The 18817-nt window shown below is 38.9% G+C and overlaps 1 protein-coding gene across 2 annotated transcripts in view; it reads left to right on the top strand.

Moving 5' to 3' along the window:
* ZNF253 (zinc finger protein 253) overlaps positions 1-18817 on the top strand; it is an 85557-nt gene that overhangs the window by 8761 nt on the left and 57979 nt on the right. The window contains exons 2-3 of one of the 2 annotated variants that reach the window (XM_030820307.1): positions 3955-4081; positions 4583-4675. In XM_030820307.1, the coding sequence (XP_030676167.1) occupies positions 3955-4081; positions 4583-4675 (220 nt within the window). The remainder of the gene's footprint in view (positions 1-3954; positions 4082-4582; positions 4676-18817) is intronic. The other variant, XM_030820306.1, reaches the window with a different exon arrangement.

The raw sequence follows: 18817 nt of genomic DNA, 5'->3' as shown, positions 1-18817 counted from the left end.
GGCTCCCGAGTAGCTGGGATTACAGGCATGCACCACTATGCCCGGCTAATTTTTTGTATTTTTAGTAGAGATGGGATTTTGCCATGTTGGTCAGGCTGGTCTCAAACTCCTGATTTCAGGTGATCTGCGTGCCTCAGCCTCCCAAAGTGCTGGGATTACCTGTGTGAGCCAAAAACATTATTTTCTACAATAGTATGAATATAGAGCCACAATTTTTACTTTGAATGAATCACTTAAATGGTTATTTTAATATTGTTATTTATATTTTTGAAATATAAAGTGTTTTAACTGAAGGATAGTGTCAGTTTTTAAAAATACTACATACATAGCCAGGCGCGGTCACTCACACCTGTAATTTCAGCAATTTGGGAGGCTGAGGCAGGTCGATCACCTAAGGTCAGGAGTTCGGGACCAGCCTGGCCTACTTGGTAAAACTTAATCTGTACTAAAAATGAAAAATTAGCCAGATGTGGTGGCACATGCCTGTAATCCCAGCTATTTGGGAGGCTGAGGCAGGAGAATCACTTGTATCCAGGAGGTGGAGGTTGCAGTGAGCCAAGATCACACCATTTCACTCCAGCCTGGGTGACAGAGTGAGACTCTGTCTCAAAAAAAAAAAAAGCTACATATATTATGACTAGTTTATTAAAAATATTCATAGTTACATATTTATATGTAATATACAAAGAAAATTTACTACCAAATTGTTACAGTAGATATTAGTTTGACATGTTTATTAGTTTATTCAATGGGGAAATTATGAGTAAACACAATTTTAGTATCTTTTGTTTCACTGAATTGGAATGCTGCTATTACAGGAAAAATAAAGACAGGTGATGTGGCCACCCAAAAACCATAATAGCTATTCTATTAACTATGTTACAAGTTCTAATATATTCCACTATATGAACACAGTCAGATTCTATTTCTTCATCAAAAAGTGTTGTTGGAAGTTGTCAGATGTATTTCAATATAGAACTCCATTCAATGGCTAGGAGATGAGAGAGCAGCAGAGATGGAAATAAAACTTTATTAAATTCCTCTGAAAATCTGCCACCTTTTTAAATAATGCTCATGTTTCTCATACTGAGAGTAGCTGTGCACTTTGAGTGTCTAGAGAGAAATTGCTTTTAGGGGAATAGTTTTTGACTGACTTGATCTATCTTATATCTAATCTGAGCTTTTTCTTAAGATCTTTTGAACTTTTTTCTCTCAACATAATCTTGCTCAGATGGAAATCTGTTTTTCTCTCCAGTGCTTTGGGTGTCTGTTTCAGAAGTGCTATTAGTATCCCATGGTGTCTGAATGGGGTGGGCTGTCACAGTGAGAACTTTTGGAGCTATCTCTGTCTGGACTCATGCTGGAAATTCAGCAGTATTTTTTCCTTGTCACCATTATAAGTAGAAACGAGCTGAAACACTGCTCCCATTCCAATTATTGTGAAGGTGTAATTCTACCCAGGAGGCAATGAGCCAAGGAGAGCAACATCCGCATTGACAGGGAACTTGTTTAAAACACCCAATCATGGACCCTTTTCAAACCTCCAGAATCACATTATATAAAGTGGGGCCAAAATTACCAAGTGATTTGTAAGCTGGTTAAAGCTTGAGAGGCAATGCTTAGCTTAGTGGTTATCAGCCCAGGCTTCTCATGAGGATCACATGGCCAATTTGCAGAAATGTCTTGTGCTCTCCCCACAGCTTCTGTTTATTGTTGTGGGTGGAAGCATCCATGTTGTTTTAATGAAGGGCCTCATGTGACTCTAAGGTGAGGCCAAAATCAAGTATGAGGGCTTCAAAATACATTCATGAGAGTTAAGTTCCACCTTTTCACTAAAGGGTGGTTACAGGACCTGTTCTGTTTGAGTTTGGTAGGAACACGTCAGTGTGGTGCATATTTCCATTACTGTAGCAGAAATTGCTGGTGTCTGTGGCAGGCGAGGGTACCTGAGGGGACAGGAAAGGATAAATTTATATTTTTATCTGCGTGGAGCAGATCATTGTTCCTGAATCACTTCTGTTTTAAAGGACAGAAATGGTTGGACTTTTTTTTTCTGCCAGTTGATGTCATGCTAGCAGGTAAACATGTGGTGCTGACACCTTTAAGGGCATATTCTCCAGATGCAGGTGTAATTTGTCCAGAGAATCTCATCTGAGAAGGAATTCCATAGAAGCAGGAGAAAGCAAAAAAGTGGCTTTTCTGTCTCAGATCAAGAGCTGTGTCCACTGTGCCTCCTCGAATGCTATGCACTTAGTACTCAAAAACATTTACTTCTCTACTTCTGTTTTTTCTTTCTAATGAGTTTGGTTTAAGTACTTGGGTTTTTTTGTTTGTTTGTTTGTTTGTTTGCCCAGGCTGGAGTGCAATGGCCTGATCTCCAGCTCACTGCAAACTCCACCTCCCGGGTTCAAGCAATTCTCCTGCCTCAGCATCCCGAGTAGCTGGGATTACAGGCAATGTGCCACCGCACCTGGCTAATTTTGTATTTTTAGTAGAGACAGGGTTTCTCCATGTTGGTCAGGGTGTTCTCGAACTCCCAGCCTCAGGTGATCTGCCCGCCTCAGCCTCCCAAAGTGCTGGTATTACAGGCATGAGCCAGCGTGCCTGGCCGGTTTAAGTACTTCTTAAAATTCTTATGAAGTCAAGGGTCTCTGATAAATATTTCCTTCCTATACCTTAGAGCCTTCTCAACATTCGCTATGTCATAGCTTCTTATATGCCATGCAGAATTCTCAGCAAGAATTTATGATCTGCAATATTAAAAATGTTCCCATTATGGCTGTTGAACATTGAAAGATGTGGATACTCAAGATTTCTATTGGAGAAAACCGTGGTCCTTAGTAAGGATGGAAAACATACAATGTTGAGGCTCCATCTGTGTGTTCCATTAGCTCTGTTGCAGAACAGGATTAGGGAAATGCTTATTTAAATGGGATGGCATTTATTATCCAGAAAGTTCTAAAAAAAAAATTATTCGGAGATACCTGCCCTCTAGGATGCTAAATGAAGCCTATTACTATAAATTACAGAACATAAAAGTTATATGTATTTTGACGTTTGCATAAAACATGTTTCTTTACGGTTTAATTCAGATTTTATTTACTTTCTTTGGGAGGAATATTTCAACAGTGATACTGTGTTCTTCTGTGTGTATTAGTACATCATAAAAATTTGGCCTGGTGCAGTTAATAATTAACGATTCGCTTGGAGAAATAGTTCTCTGACGGATTTTTTTTCACTATACACTTAATTATTTTTGTCTTCATTATTAAGTGACTTTATGCAGCTGATGTGCATAAACCATCACCTTTAATCTGGCAGCTGTCCTTTTTCCTTATTTTTTTTACTACATATTTTTCTTCAGAAAATGAAGGCTCTTATCTTCATTTACAGGCCAGAAAAACTGGGAAAAACAGTTACTGGATGTTTGACAAAATATCGTTCTTGGGCCAAAAACATGGGCATTATTGATGAGCTTATTAGAAATTCAAAAAATCAGACTTTATTCCAGATCTTCCAGAGAGAAAAAAAACCTGCATAATAAAGTCTTCAGCTTATTGTGTATATTAAAATTTGAGAGACACCTTTTAACTCAAGATGTCTTTTCCATCTAAAAAATATTCACAACTCATTTTGTATGATGTAAATATAGCACTCAAAAATGTACATGTTTGTGTTCTTGGCCTTAATTTTATACTTTATTATCTAGAAAAATATATATGAAGTGATGTTGTGGATCTTGTGCTGCTCTTTTTTCTCAGAGTTAGAGAATACATTAGAGAATATTTCTGTGTTAAAAATTATTTTATTGGATAATTTTAGTCAGTCCTATAAGTCAAAATCAGTTCTCTTTACTCTCTCATTTCACCTTTAATCAAATTAAAAATTCTGCTCATGGCCCTTTAGTAAAAATGTGTGTGTGTGTGTGTGTGTGTGTGTGTGTGTGTTTTTCAGGAACCTTTGCAATTTAGAGATGTGGCCATAGAATTCTCTCTGGAGGAGTGGCATTGCCTGGACACTGCACAGCGGAATCTATATAGGGATGTGATGTTAGAGAACTACAGACACCTGATCTTCCTTGGTGAGGATAACTTTAATACATAATTTGTAATATACCCTAAAGGTTTCATTTCTCTTTTTTGTAGAATGTTTTTTAGTAATTTATTATTGCATAAAAGAGTTTCAGATGCCCTTTTTCCAGAAAATCTTCAGAGTTTGTTTATTTAGAAAACAATTTATTCAAGATGTTTCTTCTGAATCCAAACTTTCCACGTTCCTGAGTTGAGCTGTATTTTTCACTCTAAATTAATGGTAATTCCAGAAGTTAGTGGCATAAAATATTGTTGCCCCCACCTGAAAATCTCATTGCTTCCACCAATATTTGATTCAGTGGTACCAGGTAATAAAATTAAGAAACCTAAAAAGTGGAAGTATTTTCTAAATATTTAGAAACTTCTGTTATAACTTAGTATTTTGGTATTAATTTACTAGAATATTTTATTACATCCTCTGCTGAGCACATTACTAGCTTGTAATTGGAGTATATGAGCAAGATTCATGTTACTTATTTTTAATAAAACAGGTATTGTTGTCTCCAAGCCAGACCTGATCACCTCTCTGGAGTATGGAAAAAAACCTTTGACTATGAGGAGACATGAGATGATTGCCAAACCCCCAGGTAGGTGCGAGTGAAAATGAATACAACAGATGATACAGGTAAGAGGTCCCAAGGTCAAAGAGAAAGCCAGTCCTTAAAATGTGATTTGAGAAGCTGTTTTCCAAAGGAAATAGTTCCTGGGCAGCTGTTTTTTTTGTTTGTTTTTTAAATTAAATTTTGCTTCCACAAAGGAACATCTTCTGTCTTATGCTTTTAACTTCTCTAAGGATTCTACTTTTCTTTCTTCAAGCTCACAGTGACAGCCAAAGTCCTGTTCATGACATAAAAGAGACTGCACAGGCTGGGCGTAGTAGCTCATGCCTGTACTTCCAGAACTTTGGGAGGCTGAGGCAGGTGGATCACCCTGAGGTCAGAAGTTCGAGACCAGCCTGACCAATATTATTTTGAGGACACACACATATCTGCATGATTTTGAGAAACGAAAACTATTTTTTAATTTCTCTTTTTGCATCAGCTCTGAAAGGTGTGAAAGTAGTAGTTTCTGTTGCATTTTTTTTTTTGTTCATTTTTCTGCACAGTTTATTCTGTTTTTATTACCATAAAGTCTTGAAATGTAGTTTGAAATTATACATATGGCCTGGGCGCAGTGGCTCATGTCTGTAATCCCAGCACTTTGGGAGCCGCGGCGGGCAGATCACCCGAGGTCAGGAGTTCGAGACCAGTCTTACCAACATTGTGAAACCCCGTCTCTACTAAAAATACAAAAATTAACTGTGCGTGGTGGCAGGTGCCTGTAATGCCAGCTACTCAGGGGGCCGAGGCAGGAGAATCGCTTGAACCTAGGAGGTGGAGGTTGCAGTGAGCTGAGATCACACCATCACACTCCAGCCTGGGGGGTAAGAGTGAGACTTTGTCTCAGAAAAAAAAGAAAGAAATTATAAGTATGATATTCTTCTGCTTTGTTCTTTTCCTCAAGATTGCTTTGGCTATTCAAAGTTTGTTGTAGTTTCATATAAATTTTAGAATTGTATTTTGCATTACTGTGAAAAAAATACCACTACAATTTTGATAGGAAGTTTATTGAATCTATAAATCACTTTGGATAATATGGCACTTTATTAATATTCTTTCAATCCATAGACATAAAATATTTTAAAACTTACTTGGATCTTCTCTAATTTTTTAATTTTTTTTATTATAAAGATTTTTTACCTTCTTGGTTAATTTTTTTCTCAGAAATTTATTATTTACTGCTATAGTAAATGAGATTTTTTTCCTCTATTTTATCAGATACGTTGTTTTAAGTGTATAATACTTCTAAGTGTATAAGACGACGTATCTGATACTATAGCTGGGCACGCTCACGCCTGTAATCCCAGCACTTTGGGATTACAGGTGGATGACCTGATGTCGGGAGTTCGAGACCAGCCTAACCAATGTAGAGAAACCCTGTCTCTACTAAAAATACAAAAATTAGCTGAGTGTGGTGGTGCATGCCTGTAATCCCATTTACTTGGGAGGCTGAGGCAGGAGCATTGCTTGAACCTGGAAGGCAGAGGTGGCAGTTAGCTGAGATTGCACCACTGCACTCCAGGCTGGGCAACAAGAGTGAGACTCCTTCTCAAAAAAAAAGTGTATGAAACCCTACATATACTTGTATGTTAATTTTATATTTTGCTAATTTACTGAGTATATTTATTAGTTTACATAGGGTTTAATATACTTTTTACAGTTTTTTAAATATACGATTGTATGATCTTCAAACAGCAACTTTTTACTTATTTTTTTTCAATTTCAATAGTTTTTTTATTTCTTTGACTAATTCTTCTGTGACATACTTCCTGTGCTACATCAAAATAGATACATTGGCCAGGCTCCACGGCTCACACCTGTAATCCCAGCACTTTGGGAGACCGAGGTGGGTGGATCACCTGAGGTCAGGAATTCAAGACAAGCCTGACCAATATGATGAAACCCCATCTCTAGTAAACATACAAAAATCAGCCCGGTGTGGTGACATGCGCCTGAAATCCCAGTTGTTTGGGAGACTGAGACAGGAGAATTGCTTGAACCTGGGAGGCGGAGGTTGCAGTGAGTGGTTAATATAGTTTTGTATTGGTGTCTGAATTTGATGGAGCAAACACCTCTTCAAGTTTTCATAAACTGATTTCAAAAGGTAAAGATCTTCTTTTATTGGTCCCTTAGGGTGATGAGATGCCCTCTGAGTTTGTAGTGAAGAGGGGTTATAGCTTGTTCACAAGGCTGCTGGGTTTGCACTAGTGTCCACCCTTAGTTGGCTTGTTACAGGGGCTTGGGTTGTTGTAATTCTCATTTTATTTTTGGACAGACTGAATATCCTTCAGGACTTTGCTCCATAGGGCAGACACTAGGGCCTGTTTTTGCAGTCGGGTCTGCATATGGTGGGCCTTGTATCAGGATGTAGATGAATATGGCTTTCAGTGAGTACCAGAGAGCATTTCCTCAGATAACTGTGTCCATTTCTGTTAGGCAAAGCTGACCACAAACTGTGGCTCAGGTAACTGAAACTGAGTCATTGAACCGCTTTGGGGACCCCAGTAAAGGCCAAGATCTGCAGTTCTGCCTGCATGGCTGTAAATGGGTGCCTTCCTCCAGGTCTCTGGAATGGCATGACCTCTCCCAGACTGTGGCTGGGAGGAGTTTAGGATAGTTACAAAGTAAGTTCAGAATTCTCAGTGGGACCAGATTGGATGAACCTTATCTGGTCTATAGACAAGAAAAGGGGTCCTGTAGTTTCCCATCTGAATGAAGGCCTGCCTTTTGAATATAACACTTCTCAATCTCAAGCTTTAATAGCGTTTCACAACTCCCTCCTTGGATCTCAAATATCTCTTAGAGGCACTTATTTTGGTGATGGCATCTTGCTACATAACACAGGCTGGTCTCAAGATCCTGACCTGAAGCAGTTCTCCACCCTTAATGTACCATGTAGCAGTCATTACAGGTGTGAGCCATAATGCCTAGGTTTCTAATAAAGGCATTTTTGTCAGGGGTGGCTGGCATTTTGTTGCTGTAAGGGGATATGAAAATAGGGCACTTTTAGTCTTTTCATCTTACTGATATCACTCTCTCTATACATTTTTGCTTTCTATTTTCTATTTCAAATTTGTCTGTTTTCTATTTCAAATTTTAGATTCAGATATTTAGGACAATATACTAGAATTTGCATGTATGCCTGAAGTAAATTAGATAATTAGTAGGCACTCCATATTTAGCAAAATAGTTACTTAGAAATTTAAGTTTGCTGCAGGCAAAAAGGAATTATAAGATTTTCATCTATTTTCTTCAGCCTATATCTAAATAATAACATAGTTTATTTCCTAATATTTATTTTGCATACAGAAGGCCTAACCCTATTCTGCACTATATATATATATAGGTCCAAGCAATTCGCATGCCTCAGCTTCCCTGTAATCCCTGGGACTACAGGCATGAGCCACTGTGCCCAGCCTCAGCTGATATTCTTAGCTGATATTTGATGGTAGTTTTATCTTGTCTAAGTGAGTAGTCATGGAGATAGTTTTACCACATGTTTGATGATGAATATATATTTCCTTTTGTGAGAGAAATACTTTTGTGATTTGAAGGTAATTTTCAAAAAGATTTATAATTCTGTATTTTTTTCAGTTTTTCTTTAAAAGATTGTTTTAAAAACACATAACATAAATTTTATCATCTTTAATCTACTGAAGTGTACATTTCAGGGCCAGGCATGGTTGTGGCTCTCATCTGTAATCCCAGGATTTTGCGAGGCCAAGGCAGGAGGATCCCTGGAGCCCAAAAGTTTGAGACCAGCCTGGGCAACATATGGAGACCTCTCTCTATAAAAAAAAAATTAATAATAGCCAGGCATGGTGGTGTGCACCTGTGGTCACAGCTACTTGGGAGATTGAGGGGGAGTCAAAATTGTGCCAGTACACTCCAGCTTGGGTGACAGAGTGAGACCCTGTCTCAAAAAAAAAAGCTGTTCATTTTAGACATGTTAAGTATATTCACATTGTTTTGCAAAAGACTTCTAGAAACTTTACATCTTGTAAAACTAAAACTCAGTACCCATTAAGAAACAACTGCTCATTTTACCCTCTGTCCAGCCCTTGACAAGACAAACTTTCCACTTTCTAAGATTTTAACTACTAAAGATACCTCATATAAGTGGAATCATACAGTATCCATAATTTAGTTACTTAATTCAGGTGACATAATATTCTCAATGTTCATCTTAAAATGTGACAAGACTGTTATTTTTAAGGTGGAATAATATTCCATTGTATGTATATGTTACATTTTTTGATACATTTATAAATCAAGAGATATCTGGGTTGCTTCAGCCTTTTGACTTTTGTAAATACTGGTATAATAAACATGGATTTTCAAATACGTCTTCCAGGTCCTGTGTTGCATATTTTGTTTCTTTTGTTGTTTGTTATTTTTATTTTTATTTTTTTCTGAGATCTAGTCCCACTCTGTCACCCAGGCTGGAGTGTAGTAGTGCGATCTCGACCCACTGCAACCTCTGCCTCCTGGGTTCAAGCGGTTCTTCTACCTCAGCCTCCCACGTAGCTGGGATTACAGGCGCATGCGACATCACCCAGCTAATTTTTGTATGTTTAGTAGACATGGTGTTTCACCACATTGGCCAGACTGGTTTTGAACTTCTGACCTCAGGTGATCTGCCCACTTCTCCCTCCCAGTGTGCTATGATTACAGGCTTGAGCCACTGTGCCTGGCCTGTGTTACATATTTTGGATGTAGATTTATAAATGAGGAACATTTCAAACATTTTAAAATAATGGCTGCATCTTTGTTTTCCACCAGTAATCAACGGGGGATTCATTTTTATTACATCATCAACAGATTTCTTTTTTCTTTTTTTTTTTGGAGACGGAGTCTTGCTCTGTTTCCCAGGTTGGAGTGCAGTGGCGCAATCTCAGCTCACTGCAAGGTCCGCCTCCCAGGTTCATGCCATTCTCCTGCCTCAGCCTCCCGAGTAGCTGCGACTACAGGTGCCCGCCAACATGCCCGGCTAATTTTTTGTATTTTTAGTAGAGACAGGGTTTCACCGTGTTAGCCAGGATGGTCTCGATCTCCTGACCTCATGATCCGCCCGCCTTGGCCTCCCAAAGTGCTGGGATTACAGGCATGAGCCACCACGCCCGGCCTAGATTTCTTGTTTTTAAAAAAATTTGTAGTGGCCATTATAATGGGCATTAGGTGATTTTGTTTGTCATTGTGTTTTTTTTCTTTCTCTGCAAATTAGTAATTTTGTGTGTCCTTTCAAATGCATTTTCCCATTTGTGTTTTTTTTTGATGAAAACTTTGTCCATTTCTAAATCAAGTTATTCAACTATACTGTTTAGTTTTAAGAGTTGTTTGTATATTTTGAATATTAACTCCTTTAACATGTAATATACAAATGTTTTCACCCATTTTCTAAGGGACGTTGTCACTCTTGAATTTTTTTTTTTTTTATTATACTTTAAGTTTTAGGGTACATGTGCACAACGTGCAGGTTAGTTACTTATGTATACATGTGCCATGTTGGTGTGCTGCATGCAGTAACTCGTCATTTAACATTAGGTATATCTCCAAATGCTATCCTTACCCCCACCCCCTTGGATTTTTTTTTGATGTGCAGAAATTTTGAAGTCTATTGTAGTTAAACTTTTATTTGTTACTTAGGCATTTAATGTCATATCTAAGAAAATAATGCCAAGACCAGTGTCATGTCTTTTTCTTGTATTTTTCCTAAACAATTTGTTAGTTTTTTATGTCTAAGTATTTTATTTAAAATGTTTTTATATCATTCAAGGAAATAATGCAACTTTATTTTATTAGTGTTGATACTGTAGCTTTTAACTGTTGGTTGTATTGACATCTTTGAAAAATGAAATTTTTTGACCCCTGAGCAAGAATATGTTGAAGAGTGTATTTTATATTCACATATTTTTTAATTTGCCAGTTTGACTTTTGCCTTTAATTCCTAGTTTTATTCAGTTTTTGTTAGAAAACACACAGTGTATAATTTTAGTATTTTTAAATTGATTTGTTGTTGTTTGGAGACAAGATCTTACCATCACCCAGGCTGGAGTGCTGTAGCATAATTTTGGCTCACTGTAGCCTCTGCCTCCTGTGTGCTTGTTTGTAGTGTTAGGATCTCACTGTGTTGCCCAGGCTGGTCCCAAACTTTTGTCCCCAAGGGATCCTCTTTCTTTGGTCTCCCAAAGTGTTAGGATTATAGGCAAGAGCCACTGCACCCAGTCAGTATTTTTAAATTTAATAAAACTTGCTATGTGTCCTAACAGAATACACTAGATGACATTAAGAATATTGTATATTAATTTGGTTTTGATTGGAATGTTTTGTATGTGTCTGTGAAGCATAGTTGGTCTATAATATGGTTTGGATGTCCATGTTGTCCAAACCTCATGCTGCAATATAAATCCTCAATGTTAGATTTGGGACCTGGTGGGACACATTCGGATAATGGGGGTAAATTTTTCATGAATGTCTTGGTACATCCTCTTGGTAACCAAAAAGTTTACACTGTGAATTCAGATAGAGCTGGTTCATTAAAAGAACCTGGCTCCTTTACCTCACACTTGCTCTCTTACTGTATAATATGTCCAGTTACTCTTTACCTTCTACCAAGATTGTAAGTTTCCTGAGACCTTCACCAGAAGCAGATGCTGGCACACACTTCTTATACAGTCTGCCAAACTGTGAGCCAAATAAAACTTTTTTCTTTATAAATTATGCACTCTCAAGTATTCCTCTGTGTGCAAAATAATTAATATAGTCGATAATGTTGTCTGTTTTCTCTTTCTTATTTTTTCTCTGAATTTTCTATTATTGCAAATGGAGTCTTGATGTCAACAATCATTATGTTGCTATGTATGTCTTGCTTCACTTTTGTCAATATTTGCTTTATATATTTTGAACCCTGATGTTATACACACATATACATATAGATAGATAAATGTTATAATTATAGATTCCTGCTAAGTCAACTCACTTTACCATAAGATATCAATCTTTGTCTCATGGTAGTGCTTGACTTAAGGCATATTATGTATAATATAATTATGACAACGTCACTCAATTGTGGTTACTATTTTTATGAAATATACGTTTTTTTCATTCTGTTACTTTCAGCCTATTTGAGTCAATGCTAAAATGAGTCTCTTGTAGGCAGCATACTGTATGCTTTTTAAAAACCACTCAGGCATTTATTTATTTTCTTTTTGTGACGGAGTTTCACTCTTGTTGCCCAGGCTGAAGTGCAATGGCGCGATCTCAGCTCACTGCAACCCTCTGCCTCCCTGGTTCAAGCAATTCTGCCTCAGCCTCCTGAATAGCTGAAATAACAGGCACCTACCACCACACCCAGCTAAATTTTTGTATTTTTAGTAGAGACAGAGTTTCATCATGATGGCCAAACTTGTCTTGAACTCCTGACCTCAGGTGATCCACCCACCTTGGCCTCCCAAAGTTCTGGGATCACAGGCGTGAGCCACCGCACCCGGCCTCATTTATTTTTGAGATAGGGTCTTGCTCTGTCGACCAGGTTGATCTGCACAGCTCACTGCTGCCCGAACCTCCCAAGCTCAGATGATCATCTCATTTCAGCCTCTCAAGTAGCTGGGTTACAAGTATGTGCCATCACACCCGGCTAGCTTTTTTGTATTTTTTTTTTAGAGGCAGAGTTTTGCCATGTTGCCCAGACTGGTCTTGAACTCCTGGGATCAAGTGATCAGCCCACCTTGGCCTTCCAAAGTTTTAAGATTACATTTCATTTTATTAAGTTTTTAAATTAATTTATATTTTAAATGATTTGTTAAAGAAATGAAGTTGTTATTGCTAGTTATATTATTGTTTTATGTGTTTCTAGTAGTTATATTTTTCTCATTTCCTGTTCTACTGTCTTAATTTTCATTTAGTTTTTTACTGGCATGCTTTGATAATATTTTCTTTTGCGTACTTTCTATAAATATTATCTTTGTAAACATCTTGAAAACTGGAGATTACACACATCTTAAAACAATATATTTTAATCTCCTAAAAATTCCATTGAATAAAAAAGTATGCCTGTTTATTTTCCAGTTTGTTATTGATATTAAAATTATTATATATGGTATATCTATGAACAGATTTATACAGATTTCCATATTGTGTTTTATAGTCTATAAAAGAACTTTAGAGGTTTTATATACCATTTGCGCTTCCCGGGTTCAAGCAATTCTCTTGCTTCAACCTCCCAAGTAGCTGGGATTACAGATGCCTGCCACCACTCCCAGCTAATTTTTTGTATTTTTTTTTGTACTTTTTTTTTTTTTTTTAAGGAGACGGAGTTTCCCTCTTGTTGCCCAGGCTGGAGTGCAATGGTACGATCTCAGCTCACCACAACCTCTGCCTCCTTGGTTCAAGCAATTCTCCTGCCTCAGCCTCTCAAGTAGCTGAGATTATAGGCACCTGCCACCACACCCGGCTAATTTTGTATTTTTAGTAGAGACAAGGTTTCACCATGTTCGTCAGGCTGGTCTTGAACTCCCAACCGCAGGTGATCTGCCTGCCTTGGCCTCCCAAAGTGCTGGTTTTACAGGCGTGAGCCACTGCGCCTGGCCTATTTTTTTTTTCTTTTGAGATGGAGTCTCGCTCTGTCACCCAGGCTGGAGTGTAATGGCATGATTTTGGCTCACTGCAACCTCCACCTCCCGGGTTCAAGTGATTCTCCTGCCTCATCCTCCTGAGTAGCTGGGACTACATGTGTGTGCAACCATGCCCAGCTAATTTTTGCATTTTTAGTAGAGACGGGGTTTCATCACATTGGTCAGGCTGATCTCGATCTCCTGACCTCAGGTAATCCACCCGCCTCGGCCTCCCAAAGTGCTGAGATTACAGGTGTGAACCAGTGCACGCAGCCCCATGTGGTGTATTTTGTAGGACTGTGCTACTGGCGCCCGGCCATGGCACTTTTCAAACACCAGTCTTTTCTGTTTCTAAGAATATAACTGCTTTATATATCTATACAATCAGCCGGGCGCGGTGGCTCACGCTTGTAATCCCAGCACTTTGGGAGGCCGAGGCGGGCGGATCACGAGGTCAGGAGATCGAGACCACGGTGAAACCCCGTCTCTACTAAAAATTAGCCGGGCGTGTTGGCGGGCGCCTGTAGTCCCAGCTACTCGGAGAGGCTGAGGCAGGAGAATGGCGTGAACTGGGGAGGCGGAGCTTGCAGTGCGCCGAGATCGCGCCACTGCACTCCAGCCTGGGTGACAGAGCAAGACTCCATCTCAAAAAAAAGAAAGTATGTCTCAGTTGGGTGCGGTGGCTCATGCCTGTAATCCTAGCACTTTGGGAGGCCAAGGTGGGCGGCCACCTGAGGTCAGGAGTTTGAGACCAGCCTGACCAACATGGAGAAACCCCGTCTCTATTAAAAATACAAAAAATTAGCTGGGCGTGGTGGTGCATGCCGGTAGTCTTAGCTATTCTGGAGGCTGAGGTAGGAGAATCACTTGAACCTGGGAGGCAGAGGTTGTGGTGAGCCAAGATTGTGCCACTGCACTCCAGTCTGGGCAACAAGAGCGAAACTGCGTCTCAAAAAAAAAAAAAAAGTATGTGTCTTGATTGGAAAGATGATTATATATATATTTAAATAGTTTTCTGAAGGAGAAAAACTTACTAATGTTATTTATTTATTTGTTTATTTATTTATTTAGAGACAGAGTCTCACTGTGTTACCCAGGCTGGAGTTCAATGGCTTGATCTTGACTCACTGCAACCTCTGCCTCCTGGGTCCACGGGATTCTTCTGTCTCAGCCTCAGTCTGTTGCTGGGATTGCAGGTGCCCACCACCATGCCCAGCTAATTTTTGGTATTTTTAATAGAGACGGGTTTATGTCATGTTGGCCAGGCAGTTCTTGAACTCCAGACCTTAGGTGATCTGCCTGCCTTGGCCTCCCAAAGTGCTGGGATTACAGGCATGAACCACTGTGCCTGGCCAATGTTACTTTATTAATTGTTTTATTTGATTCTTATATCTTTGTCTCCCATGTTCTCTTTCTGTCTTTTTATTTTTGTATTGATTTGCTTTCAATTTTTTTATTTTCTTTATGTATCTATACAAATATATATATATATATATATATTTTTTTTTTTTTTTTAATGGAGTCTCACACTTTCACCTGGGCTGGAGTGCTTTGGTGTGACTTCGGCTCACTGCAACTTCTGCCTCCCAGGTTCAAGAGATTCTCCTGCCTCAGCCTCTTAAGTAGCTGGTATTACAGATGCCCGCTGCAACACATGGCTAATTTTTTTTTGTATTTTTAGTAGAGACGGGGTTTCACTATGTTGGCCAGGCTGGTCTCAAATGCCTGACCTCGTGATCCACTCACCTCAGCCTCCCAAAGTATTGGGATTACAGGCATGAGCCAGTGCACCTGGAAATATACAGATACTTTCTTAGTGGCATCTTGGGGATTACATAAAACCTCTAAAAGATCCAACAGTATATTATAATGTAAAAAATTAACTTCAGTTGCATGCAAAAATTCTTCATCATTACATCTGCCTTCAACTGTTACTGATTTTACTAATTGTATTTTTATGTTATATATTCATTAACAGATGTTTATAATTTCCCTACTTTTAAATTTTAGGGAATAAAAGTCTTTTCTGCACCATTATAATGATAAGTAAGAAATACCTTTTTTTATATGTGCATATCTTTTCCGGAAAGTTACGTATTTTCATTTGATTATGTGTTTTCTTGCATTATGTTATTTTCAGTGGAAGAAACTTCTTTCAGCATCTTTGATATGTAGGGCATATGCAGTGCCAATATACTTTCTCAGGATTTGGTTATTTTTGGAAGGACTTCTTTTTATTTGGTAGTACAATTTTGCTGATGATATTCTCACTTGACAGCTTTTTAAATTATAACTTTAACAATATCAGTTTTTCTCTGACCTGCAAAATTTTTTTTGATAAATTCACTGGTTATTGTGACAGTTTGGCATGGTTACTATTTGAGACCATGATTACGACAGTTACTGTTACCACTTGAGACCCTCATTACAAGACTGAAAGAAGGGGGATGAACGTAGAAATGAAAACTTAAGACCAAAGAAACTGTTTTAAAGAAGGGGAACTGGGAACCAGGGAAGAAGAGTGCTCCCTGCTTCTAGTGAGCAAAGGCAGCCCCGGAGCTTCCACAGCTTTTCGTATTTATTGGGCAGAAAGATCAGGGAGGAGGAGGTAATGATTGGTCAGCTGCTTAATTGATCACAGGTTCACATTATTGCTAACAGGCTTCAGATGTACCTAATCACAAGAAACACTGAGCTTGGGGCGTGACTGCTCTCAACATTCCTTCTGGATGGCAGACACAGTTTGTGTGTTTGCCAATATTCTGCATTTATGAGAACAGTTTGCTGTTTACTCACATAGCTTCCAGTGATATACTGAGTTGATCACGACCCTCACTCTTTCGGCCTGCAACAAGTTATCTCATGAGACTATGCTTATAAATGACACAGCATTTTTATCTTGCAGCTCCCAAAATTCTCTTCTGTGATTTTTGAAATTTTGCTTATAGGTGTGTTTGTGATAAATATCTTTATGTGTATCCTAGTTTGCTTGTTCAGGTTTTTCATGTTTACATTATCTTTTAAGAAAATTTTCAGTTATTTTTGTATTTTTTATATCCACAATTTTGTTTTTTGGCATTTTAATATTTTTTCTTGTTATCCTCATTTTTCTGATCTTCAGTAGTTGTCTGTTTTCCTATTTCGCTTACTGAATATTATTCAATTTATTTTATTTATTTATTTACTTACTTATTCATTCATTTTCTGAGATAGTCTTGCCCAGGCTGGAGTGCAGTGGTGCGATCTTGGCTCACTGCAACCTCTGCCTCCTGGGTTCAAGTGAGTCTTTTGCTGCAGCCTCCCAGTAGCTGGGATTACAGCTGTGTGCCACCACACCCAGCTTATTTTTGTATTTTTAGTAGAGACGGGGTTTCACCATGTTGGCCAGGCTGATCTTGAAATTCTGACCTCAAATGATCCACCCACCTGGGCCTCCCAAAGTGCTGGGATTACAGACATGAGCCACCGGGCCCAGCCTATTTCATTTTACTTTTGAGACAGTCTTGCTCTGTTGCCCAGCCTGGAGTTCAGTGTACAATCTTCACTCACTGCAAACTTCCCCTCCTGGGTTCACCAATTCTCGTGTGTCAGTCTCCCAAATAGCTGGGATTTCAGGCACATGCCACCACACCCAGCTAATTTTTGTATTTTTAGTAGATACAGGGTTTCACCATGTTGGCCAGGCTGGTCTCAAACTCCTGACCTCACGTGATTTTCCCACCTTGGCCTCCCAATATGTTAGAATTACAGGAATGAACCTCCAAGCCTTGTGTGTTCAATTTATTCTGAATTTTTAAAATTACTTTATACATTTTTTGAGGCTGCTTTTGAAAATTTTATAATTTTTTTGATGGGGCTATGTTGCCCAAATATTTTGTATACATTGTAATCTTTGAGTGAGATTCAGATATTAACAAAAAGGGACCTGTTACAATCTTTATAATATAGCTTTGTCCTGGCATAGTCTGAAATCAATTGTCTTGACTAGAGAGTCTGGGAATTTCTCAAATACGTTTTTAGGATGTGTCTTGTCTAAAATGTTGTGTTTATTGTTTAGTTAAATTGGCTTATTCATATTTCTTCTTAATAATCAGTAATCACTTGCTACAGCCATTCCCTGTTTGGGTTACTGCAGTTTCTCTGCTTCTGTAACATTTACCTTTAGACTCAGCAGACTCAAACTGTCATTCCAACATATATCACTATTTCTTTCAGTGTTTTATGTCATGGGAGACATTAACCAGTGTCTAAAAAATTTCCCAGGAGCCAAAAATAAAGATGTATGTGCCAATTTTTTTCTTTTTTTAAAAAAAAAGAAACCAGGAGTTGGCAATTTGTGTGTGTGTGTGTGAGAGAGAGAGAGAGAGAGAGACAGTCTCACTGTTATGTAGGCTGGAGAGCAGTGGCATAATCTTGGCTCACTACAATCTCTGCCTCCACAGTTGAAGCAATTCTCCTGCCTCAGCCTCCAGGTAGACAGGATTACAGGTACCTGTTACCATGCCTGGCTAATTTTCTGTATTTTTAGTAGAGATGGGGTTCTTCATGTTGGTCAGACTGGTCTCACACTCCTGACTTCAGGTGATCCACCTGCCTTGCCTTCCCAAGGTGCGGTGATTAAAGGCATGAGCCATCATGCCTGGCTGGCAATTTACTTTTTTTTTTGTGAGATGGAGTCTCGCCCTGTCACCTAGGCTGGAGTGCAGTGGTGCAATGTCGGCTCACTGCAAACTCGGCCTCCCTGGTTTACACAATTCTCTGCATCAGCCTCCCAAGTAGCTGGGATTAAAGGTGCCTGCTACCATGCCTGGCTAATTTTTTGTATTTTTAGTACAGACAGGTTTCATCATCTTGGCCAAGCAGGCCTTGAACTCCTGACCTCATGATCCACCCACCTTGGCCTCTCAAAGTGCTGGGATTACAGGTGTGAGTCATCACATTCAGCCAGCAATTTACTTTTAAAAGCACAATGTTGTCTGGGCGCGGTGGCTGACGCCTGTAATCCCAGCACTTTGGGAGGCCAAGGCAGGTGGATCATAAGGTCAGGAGATTGAGACCATCCTGGCTAACACAGTGAAACCCTGTCTCTACTAAAAATACAAAAAAATTAGCTGGCCGTGGTGGTGGGCACCTGTAGTCCCAGCTACTTGGGAGGCTGAGGCAGGAGAATGGCGTGAACCCAGGAGGCAGAGCTTGCAGTGAGGCAAGATCACGCCACTGCACTCCAGCCTGGGCAACAGAGCAAGACTCCGTCTCAAAATAAATAAGTAAATAAATAAGTAAATAAATAAATAAATAAATAAAAGCACAGTATTATACTGGACAGTAGGAAGAGCTGTGTTGGATATAACAGAGCTTTTTCTTCTATGTGGCTATTTCATTCTGCTCACGTGGGGACCTTCACACACTTAACTCATTTATAAATTATTTTACACATGTATTTTGGTCAGTACGTTTTTGTTACATTTATGTGTCCAGGAAGAAATTAGAGCTGGTGGTTTTTTGCTATGTCATC

The sequence above is a fragment of the Nomascus leucogenys genome, chromosome 10, assembly GCF_006542625.1.
Source record: "Nomascus leucogenys isolate Asia chromosome 10, Asia_NLE_v1, whole genome shotgun sequence".
Classification (NCBI taxonomy): domain Eukaryota; kingdom Metazoa; phylum Chordata; class Mammalia; order Primates; family Hylobatidae; genus Nomascus; species Nomascus leucogenys.
Note: the sequence above shows the minus strand (reverse complement) of the source record. Positions and strands in the feature narration are given on the sequence as shown.